Source organism: Rhinoraja longicauda, chromosome 36 (genome assembly GCF_053455715.1).
Source record: "Rhinoraja longicauda isolate Sanriku21f chromosome 36, sRhiLon1.1, whole genome shotgun sequence".
NCBI lineage: Eukaryota > Metazoa > Chordata > Chondrichthyes > Rajiformes > Arhynchobatidae > Rhinoraja > Rhinoraja longicauda.
Window position 1 is genome coordinate 16,762,948 of NC_135988.1, and position 10,855 is coordinate 16,773,802.

The 10,855-nt window shown below is 52.0% G+C and overlaps 1 protein-coding gene across 1 annotated transcript in view; it reads right to left on the reverse strand.

Moving 5' to 3' along the window:
- Positions 1–2,620: 2,620 nt before the first annotated feature.
- The window catches only part of LOC144610346 (adhesion G protein-coupled receptor A2-like), a 25,749-nt gene continuing 17,514 nt past the window's right edge, over positions 2,621–10,855 (reverse strand). The window contains exons 10-11 of the mRNA XM_078428967.1: positions 10,021–10,110; positions 2,621–8,086 (exon numbers count right to left, since the gene is read on the reverse strand). Of these exons, the coding sequence (XP_078285093.1) occupies positions 7,051–8,086; positions 10,021–10,110 (1,126 nt within the window). The 3' untranslated portion in view covers positions 2,621–7,050. The remainder of the gene's footprint in view (positions 8,087–10,020; positions 10,111–10,855) is intronic.

Sequence of the window (10,855 nt, forward strand, 5' to 3'; positions counted from 1 at the left end):
GAAACATGTTCCCAATGTTGGGGGAGTCCAGAACAAGGAGCCACAGTTTAAGAATAAGGGGTAGGCCATTTAGAACTGAGATGAGGAAAAACTTTTTCAGTCAGAGTTGTGAATCTGTGGAATTCTCCGCCTCAGAAGGTAGTGGAGGCCAATTCTCTGAATGCATTCAAGAGAGAGCTGGATAGAGCTCTTAAGGATAGCGGAGTCAGGGGGTATGGGGAGAAGGCAGGAACGGGGTACTGATTGAGAATGATCAGCCCTGATCACATTGAATGGCGATGCTGGCTCGAAGGACCGAATGGCCTCCTCCTGCGCCTAGTGTCTATTGTCTAACCACGAGGCACTAAAATGTGCTCGCTATTGGCAAAGAGCTGTCCTTGACTGATCATTAAAACCAGGTCCTAACATTGTGGGGAAAGTGCAAAGGTTCAGTCTTGCCTGCTCAGAGCAGCAAGATTAACAACTGTGGCTTATCCATGATGCTGCTAGTGTGTGACACTAAACAACTTATAACATTGCAACCTACTTTAACACTACAGTCCCTCAACAACCAAACCTTCCATCAAACTGAGTTGACAACAAAATCTTGCTATGTTCAACTTTCAATATCTTCACAACAATGTAACAGCTCGTAACTTTATTTCACCACCATTATCATTAATATAATGTTCTGCAAACACTAATGCTTACTGAATCCAGCAAGAATGCTCTCCGCCAATGGTTGCATGTTAGAATTGTTACTCATACCAGTAATAATACTTTGATGTTGGCAATAAAACATTTTAGTAATAAGTACTTGTGTTGGGAATACTGCAGGGTAATATATTGCACAGAAATATACACCGATCAGCCAAAACATTATGCCCACCTGCCTAATATGCTGTTGGTCCTCCGTGTGCAGCCCCATACGCAGCAGGGTGTGATGCACTGTGTATTGTGACACATTCCTCCCGTGACCACCGTTAACATTTTCTGTGACTTGTGCCACAGTCGACCTTCTGTCGGTTCGGACCAGACGGGATAGCCTTCGTTGCCCTCGCGCATCGATGAGCCTTGGGCGCCCAACACCCTGTCGCTGGTTTGTGGTTTGTCCCTCCTCGGACCACTGTCGGTAGGTACTCACCACTGCTGACCGGGAGCACCCCACAAGCCTTGCCGTTTCAGAGATGCTCTGACCCAGTCGTCTGGCCATAACAATTTGGCCCTTGTCAAAGTCGCTCAGGTATTTGCTCCTACCCATTTCTCCTGCATCCAACACGTCAACTTCAAGAACTGACTGTTCACTTGCTGCCGAATATATCCCACCCCTTGACAGGTGCCATAGCAACAAGATAATCAGTGTTATTCACTTCGCCTGTCAGTGGTCATAATGTTTTGGCTGATCGGTGTACAGAGATTGCAGCACAAAACCAGGCCGTTCAGTCCAACCTTGGGCCAGTGTCTCTGGTTCATGTGAATGTCCTCTCTCCAATCTCCCACACCACCTCTTCCTTTGTGTTTACCCCACTTGCTTTTAAATGCATCTCTCTGCCTGAGTCCTCAGTGTGGAATCAGTTTCCACACCCAGCGATCGTAATCTTCAACTGGAATTAGAATGGATCCTGCAATGGCCCAGGTCTCCCCTCGCAAGTGGAAACACCTTGTCTATTTCTGCCCCGTCAACTTCTCTCAACATTTTGAAGAACTTTTCCAGTGAGAACCCTCTTACAAGAGGGGGCGGGATCTTTGCTTGGTGTGCAGAACTACGCTGGCATCCAGCCACAGGAAGAACAAACAAGGCACAGGACCCACTGGACAGAGCTCAAGTCCAGGAGAACGACAGACGACCTTATTGAAACCGACCAAGTCCCTATTGATGGAGGCAGAGAGGATGAAGGTCGTACAGGAGTTAAAATACTCTTGTCAGCTGTTCAGGGCAGAGAGCAGGAGACATTTATTTTCACCCCTAGAGGGTTGAATCTTTGTGCTTTGTGGTTCTGAAGGACTCATTCGCAGCATTTTACATCAGAATGATTGCCATCGATGTGACTGGAGCAGTGAAAACTCTGGTTGATGTGAAATGGTCGGTGCAAATACACAACATAAATAGTATCACAAATACATGGCTTTTCAAATAGATTATTGCATAGTACATGGGCAACAACAGTTGTTTAGTATTGGAATATTTTTCCTCCTCAAATTTCTCTTTGGATACATACAAACCAGAAAAATAAAGGACAATATTGATAGTGCTCCTGATATATAAAAACATAATGGAATTAAATAAAGCATATTAGGGCAGAACTGAGCATTTAAATTCCAGCGTGTAATCATACGCTAAGCTATAGGATGGCTTTAATTCCTGTTTTCCGTGACACAAATGTAATCCCATCTCCACCTGAGCGGGGGAGGGAGAGTTTATATTCAGCCTCTTCTGTTAATAGGGGCAGTGTGGGCAGCCCCCAACATAAAACCCACCTCCCGACATTTAAAAGCATAAGGCACGAGTTTGCTACAACCAAAGCTCAATATTAGCTTTATGCACCTTAAGTAACAACGTGTGGCAGTGTGGAAAGTAGGGAATGCACTGGTAGCCCCCCTCCCCTCCCCCCCCTCTCCGTCTCTGCAGCAGGTACCCCACATCACACACACACACACCACACTGAGTCCATTCGGCCCACCCTGCCAGGGCTGGCTTCTACAGAACCATCAGCCTCACCCCTCTGGAGCACTGGTTACATTTTGAGACCAAGCTTTCCATTACCCAGCTGAATAATTCTCAGCTCTCATTCAAACGTCGTTCTTAACCACCTCCCATACGGTCGAAAACTAATAAGCAACTGCGTGCAAGGAAGGTGAGAAAAAACAAACGTTTTTCTTTGATGTTTCAATAGTTTCTGCTCCTGTACCATCTTCACAGCCCCAGCACCCTTAAACGCATCACACGCGCATGTGCACACACCCACTCACAATCACACCCACAAACGCACACTCACACACACCCACATGCACACTATCACATAATCATACACCCATACCCACACATGCACGCGATCACACAACCACGCCCACACCGTCACACAGCCACACACGCGCGCACCCACATGCACACCGCCCCATAATCATATACCCACACACACACGCATGCGCATGCTCGCGATCACACAACCACGCACACACCCACTCGCACACCATCACACAACCACACACACACACCCACATGCACACCACCACATAATCACACACCCACACGCATGCGATCACACAACCACACGCACACACAATCACACACCCACACATATACACTCACACAATCACACACCCACACATATACACTCACACAATCACACACCCACACATATACACTCACACACCCACACATATACACTCACACAATCACACAAGCTCATGAGCACAAGCACAATCACATACCCACCCACAATCACACACCCACACCCACACACAAGAGCACACACACAATCGCGCACCCACACACAATCGCACCCCCACACACAATCACCCACACACAATCACCCACACACGCACACCCACACACAAGAGAACACCCACACACACCCACACACACACACTCTCTCTCAGCTCCCTCCTGGCCTCGGTTGCTGCTTAATTGTGCGTGATCGCGCTGTGCTGAGGGCGGAATGGGAATGGGAATGGAAGTGGGGGTCCGTCAGAAACCCAACCAACACACCCCACTGGACGTGATGCTTTGAAGCCATAATCTTTGGTTCCAGTTGACCCAAAATTATGGGCGGCTTTTGGCACAGCATCAATCTTTGTGGACAATTTTTGTACAAGGCAACGAACTGCAAACAAATGTCTTAAAATCACTTTAAATCAATACACACGTTCTACTTTTAATCTACGTTTCAGTAAGATTTATATATCTCTTTGGCACTTGTATAAGAATAATAATAATCTTTCTTTGTAAGGCAATTTGGCAACAGATAAAGAGGGCTTGCTGCATGTGCAAAGCTTCCAAAGGCACACACTAATTGATAGTGAATATGAAAGCTCTGGATTAGTGCAGCGGGCAGCTCATTAATTGGCGAAGTGCAGCAGCTCCCTCCCTCCTGGTCTCACTCACACAGCATCAAACGCGCACATATACACACACAATAAAAATACACAGAGGCACTTCCCTCTTCATAGGATAATGGATAACCCGAGATATAAAAACAACCATTAGAATAACAGAGAGCACCAGAACCGAGTTTAATCCCATTATGGAATTAATCTGTCAGACTCATTGCCACAGAGGGCTGTGGAGGCCAAGTCAGTGGATGTTTTTAAGGCAGAGATAGACAAATCTCTTGATTAGAATGGGTGTCAGGGGTTGCGGGGAGAAGGCAGGAAAATGGGATTAGGAGGCAGAGATCAGCCATGATTGATTGAATGGCAGAGTGGGCTCGATGGGCCAAATGGCCTAATTCTACTCCGATAACTTGTGTATTCCTAAACAAGGCTGCTTCAGTCTGAAGAAGGGTCTCGACCCGAAACGTCACCCATTCCTTCTCTCCTGAGATGCTGCCTGACCCGCTGAGTTACTCCAGCATGTTGTGAATAAATACCTTCGTAGTTGTATAGTAGTTCATTTAGTGTATTTGTTTTGTCTTGTATTATGGTCTTGGTTTATTGTATTGTAAATATTATTTCCAATAATTGAATAAATCTTTTGATTTTAAAAAACAAAGTCCACTGTCATCAGCTGGGACTGTGCCTTTGATGTTCCATGTAACCTCAGCACCAGTTGGTTAGTTGAAGTAAGTTCAGTTCTGACTTCTGGAGATCGGAATCTATAGCTTACAGTTGGAACCCTTTGATATGAAGTACAAAGTGTTGGACAAGGACAGGGACAATGATTACGTTGAGTTCCAATCACTGATGGCAATGGTGAGTGGTCTAGGTGCATCTGTGTTTCACTGTTTGTGGTGATCACATGAGGCGCAGCGGTAGAGTTGCTGCCTCACAGCGCCCGAGACCCGGGTTCCATCCTGACTACGGGTGCCTGTCTGTACGGAGTTTGTACGTTCTCCCCGTGTCCTGCGTGGGTTTTCTCCAGGAGCTCCGGTTTCCTCCCACACTCCAAAGGCGTGCAGGTTTGTAGGTTTATTGGCTTCGGTAGAAACTGTGAACTGCCCCCTGGTGTGCAGGATGGTGTTAGTGTGCGGGGATGGCTGGTCGGTGCGGACCCGATGGGCCGAAGGGGCCTGCTTCCTCGCTGTGTCTCAAAACTAAACAAGGTCCTCTTTGGGGAAGTACAGCTGGATTGCTCCAAACCCTTGGCTGGGGACTGAACCTGCCGCAAGCAATCAGGCAGAGGTGTGGGGTCGACAGATGCCAACACTCCTCAGATGGGTGCAAGACCCAAGACTTGCTGCAGGAACAAGGGACGGTTAAGTGGTTTAAAGTGCTTCGAATGGCCATGGATTGTCTGACAGCCAATGAGCCGAGCTTGGCTGTTTTAAGGGGTTATAAAGGGCGGCAATTGCCAGGCACCAGAAATGTACCTCACTGTACTTAACATGAATCTTAGCCTGTGTTGGAAAGAACTGCAGATGCTGGTTTAAATCGAAGGAAGACACAAAATGCTGGAGTAACTCAGCGGGACGGGCAGCATCTCTGGAGAGAAGGAACGGGTGACGTTTCGGGTCGAGACCCTGATGTCAGGGGAGGGGGGCGGGACAGAGATGGAATGTAGTCGGAGACAGTAAGACTGGTGGGAGAACTGGGAAGGGGGAGGGGATGGAGAGAGAGGGAAAGCTAGGGGCTACACGAAACTTAGCCTGACAGGGTAAGGACATTGAGTGCCAGTGCCAGGGGTGGGGTTCCACACAGGCTCCCTCAATCCCTCCCATCTCCACTTCTTTTCCAGCGAAGGAGACATGTTTGCATGAGCATTTATTCATCCATGTTCATCCTGGTATCCCATTACCAAGGGCAACAAAGTGGAATCTCCCAAAATCGCCCCTGAAAAGACCCTTATCTTTAGATTTTCACCAAGCCAATCCAATCGGTCCTTGTCTGAAATCACGTGGCCTGATCTTCTCTCCACAGATGCCGCCTGAGTTACTCCAGCATTTTTTTGTCTACCTTCGATTTTGGCCAGCACCTGCAGTTCTTTCCTACGCAGGCTAAGTTTCATGTTTCCTGATCTCAGAAGCTGTAAAGAATGTAAGGACACTGGGAAAAACAATGAAGGTCGGGAGTCCTGTTGAGCAGTATAGGACATTCCAATTGTGAATGGATATCCATTGTACATACGTTAATGGGGCAACTGGCGGTGAAAAGGATTTCGCTGAGGTGAAACAAGCAGCTTGGTTTGAAAGGCAGTGACCAATAGCAATCATGACAAGAGGTTCTAGCTCACCATCTACTCTCCCATGGATGGTCACTGTCATGGAAACAGGCCCTTCAGCCCATCACCATTCATGCTGGCATTGTGGCCCATTTGCACAACTTCAGTTAGTCTGCATTAGGTCTGTATTCTTCTATCAATTACTTGTTTAAGTGCATGTCTGAACATCGTGATGGCACCTGGCTCCATCTCCTCCTCTTGCTGCCCGTTCTAAACAACAACCACTGTATAAAACAAGACTTGGCCTTCAAATTCCCCTGTGAAATGTGTCCCTCACGCCTTGAACCTCTGACCCAGGCAGCCTCCACCGTGGGAAACACAGTGGACCTGCTCTGCCCTGCAGTCTCTGAGACACAGTCCAACATCTCCAGCTATGGCTGGCTGAGATCCATATTTGGTTGGCTCCCACCTGTCCTGGGTTTGGCCAAGTTCAGGGTTTGACCAGAGCCTCAAACATTGTTCCCTTCCTTTGAGAGTGAGTTTATATAAAAATATTTTTTTTATAAGATATAAAGTGATTGGAGAGATGGAGGGGAGGGACCAACCTTGCTGGGGCCCTTGCCCCAGGGTTTTGGCGGCCAGGGACAAGCCTGATGTGAAGCTGGCGACTGCGTTGAGAGTTTTCCTCTGGAGGGGAGCTTTGCTCTGGGACGTGGGCCGGCCTGTACACCTCTCCCAGCGGCAGCCTCCTCTGTTTACACCGTAGTCTCGCTCTTCCACAGGCCCGCACTGATGGTGACTCCGGCCTCGCCGGCCCTCAGCGCGCCGTTCTGCGGGTACGACCTCCGCTTCACCTCCTTCTCCAGGGGACCGGCCTGCTTCAGGCTGTCCCGGCTGACGCTGGCCTGTAGGCCCGGCCTGTGGCCTGAGCCTGAGCCTGGGACCTGTCCACTGCTGTCGCTGCCCTCCGACGGGCTGCGGCTGGCGTGCCGGCCCGGCCTGCCGTTACTCAGGCGCCCGCTGCCCGCCAGACTGCCGGTGTCACTCGAGGCAGCGTCCGAGGCGGCGGAGGCGGCCCTCAGCGCCCTCAGCCGCTGCTGTTTGCCGTCCACTGGCGGCTTAGTCCGGGCCCTGTGGCCGCGGCAGGCCGGCGGCTTGTCCTCGGCCTCCGCCTCGCTGTCCCCGCACGGGGTCGGGCTCCTGGTGACGCCGCGATCGCCCTGGCTCAGTGCCGCCTGCAGGTTGGTCATCTTGCACTGGCCGCCCGCCGAGAAGGGGCTGCCGCCAGGCTCGGGGCGCAGGACGGCCGGCGGGGGGGTCGGGGAGCCGCCAGCCTCTGCCCCCGGCTGCCGGGCACAGCCTCGCCACGGCCCGCACACGTCGTAGCGCCGCAGGCAGTGGTGGACGAGCACCAAGAGGCCCAGAGCCGCGGCCCCCACCCCATACAGGCAGCTGAAGAGCACGCCCAGCGGCGGCATCCCCCACACCGACAGCGCCCCGCAGGTCCACAGGCCCAGGAAGAGCAGCTGAGTGCCGGTCAGCGCCCACAGCCGCGCCTCCAGCGAATACACCACGTCTGTGGCCGGAGAGGGCCCGCTGACCGAGGCCGAGTCCGGGCCCTGGCCGCCACTGACCGCCGGCTGCTCCGGCAACACTCCGGCATTGGCCTTGCCCCGTCGTCGGCAGCCCAGCTGCAGGCCGGCACCCAGGAGGTAGATCCAGCTGACCAGCACGGTGAAGCACGCTGGCACGTAGAAAGCACCCAGGCTCGGCTTCCATGCCAGCCAGCAGCTGCAGGGGGCCACAGCGAGGAAGACAACAGGTTAGAAGCTTGCTCCACACAGAACATTGGCACTCTGCCCCACACCTGCCCACATCACCACACCTGCCCATGCCCACACCACACCTGCCCATGCCCACACCACACCTGCCCACCTCACCACACCTGGCCACATCACATCTCATCTGGCTACCCCCTCACCTGGCCACTTCACCACACCTCACCTCACCTGTCCACCAGACCTCACCTGCCCAAATCTCCTCCCCACCAAACCTCACATGCCCGCTTCACCACATGACCAGCCCACACCACACCTGCCCATGCCCACACCACACCTGCCCACCTCACCACACCTGCCCACCTCACACCTGTCCACCTCACCACACCTGCCCACCTCACCACACCACACCTGCCCATGCCCACACCACACCTGTCCATCTCACCACACCTGCCCATGCCCTACACCTGCCCACCTCACCACACCTGCCCACCTCACCACACCTGCCCAACGCACCACATGACCTACTCACACACCTGCCCACCTCACCACACCTGCCCACCTCACCACACCTGCCCACCTCACCACACCTGACCAGCCCACACCACACCTGCCCGCCTCACCACATGACCTGCTCACACCACACCTGCCCATCTCACCACACCTGCCCATGCCCACACCACACCTGCCCACCTCACCACACCTGCCCATGCCCACAACACACCTGCCCACCCCACCTCACCACACCTGCCCACCTCACCTCACCACACCTGCCCACCTCACCTCACCACACCTGCCCATGCCCACTAATTGCTTTGTTTGTTTCTTCATGGATTACACAATTCTTTTGGATTTTATTGATGAAAATAGAACCTGGCCCCTCACTACCTCACCCGCCTCTATCTCTGCCTCTCCCCCCTCCCCTGACTCTCAGTCTGAAGAAGGATCTCGACCCGAAACGTCACCCGTTCCTTCTCTCCAGAGATGCTGCCTGACCCGCTGAGTTACTCCAGCATTTTGTGTCTGTATCTTCGGTGTAAACCAGCATCTGCAGTTCCTTCCTACATAGGGGTGCCAACTATCTTACTCCCAAATAAGAGACATGGTGACCTCACCCAGCCAGCGGCCACGTGCTCCCGCTCCACCAATGGTGGCCCCCCGGACCGGGAGGCGGGTTGCTATGCAACCTCCGTCAGGTGGTGCCCGGGGCTCCGGACCTACACTGTCCGGACCTACAGCGTCTGGGCCTACACTGTCCAGGCCTACAGCGTCCAGACCTACAACGTCTGGACCTACACCATCCGGGCCTACACCGTCCGGACCTACATTGTCCAGGCCTACACTGTCCGGGCCTACACTGTCCGGGCCTACAGCGTTTGGACCTACAACGTCCGGGCCTACACTGTCCGGGCCTACACTGTCCGGGCCTACACTATCTGGGCCTACACTGTCCGGGCCTACACTGTCCGGGCCAACACTGTCTGGGCCTACACTATCCGGACTTACACTGTCTGGATCTACAGCATCCGGACCTACACTGTCCGGGCCTACACTGTCCGGGCCTACAGCGTTTGGACCTACAACGTCCGGGCCTACACTGTCCGGGCCAACACTGTCTGGGCCTACACTGTCCGGGCCTACACTGTCCGGGCCAACACTGTCTGGGCCTACACTATCCGGACTTACACTGTCTGGATATACAGCATCCGGACCTACACTGTCCAGACCTACACTGTCTGGACCTACAGCATCCGGGCCTACAGCGCCACCCGGGCCTAATACGGGACCGGGGCAGTCCCGTACGGGACAAACCAATTTAGCCCAAAATATGGGATGTCCCGGCTAATACTGGAAACAGTTGGCAACCCTATTCCGACACAAACTGGATTGTGGACTATGCTGGATGAAAGTAAAGTGTACCACACCGCTTAAAATAAAGATACTCACTACGGACTGACATTGCTGTAATTGTGCAGATTGACTGCAGCAGTGATCCCACAGATTATCAGAGGGATGCCTCCAGCAATTAGATAAAACCTGCACAGAGAGAGAGAGAGAGAGAAGGGAGTCAAGAGGTTTTATTGTCACATGTCCCAGATACAACAATGAAATCCTTACTTGCTGCAGCATCTTGTGTCTATCGTCAGTGTAAACCAGCATCTGCAGTTCCTCCTCACACAATATTCCTTTCCTGAATGGGGTATTTCTTGGTTGGTTTTAAACTAAATAAGCTTTGCAAAGGATTGTAAGGTTTAGAGCCTTCCTTAGAGCCTTAGAGGGAGTATTCTAGCCTTAGAGGGAGTACAGAGAAGGTTCACCAGATTGATCCCTGGGATGGCAGGACTTTCATATGAGGAAAGACTGGATAGACTGGGCTTGTACTCGCTGGAATTTAGAAGATTGAGGGGGGATCTTATTGAAACATATAAAATTCTTAAGGGGTTGGAGAGGCTAGATGCGGGAAGATTGTTCTCGATGTTGGGGAAGTCCAGAACTAGGGGTCACAGCTTAAGGATAAGGGAGAAGTCTTTTAGGACCGAGATGAGAAAACATTTCTTCACACAGAGAGTGGTGAGTCTGTGGAATTCTCTGCCACAGAAGGTAGTTGAGGCCAGTTCATTGGCTATATTTAAGAGGGAGTTAGATGTGGCCCTTGTGGCTAAAGGGATCAGGGGGTATGGAGAGAAGGCAGGTACAGGTTACTGAGCTGGATGATCAGCCATGATCATATTGAATGGCAGTGCAGGCTCGAAGGGCCGAATGGCCTACTCCTGCACCTATT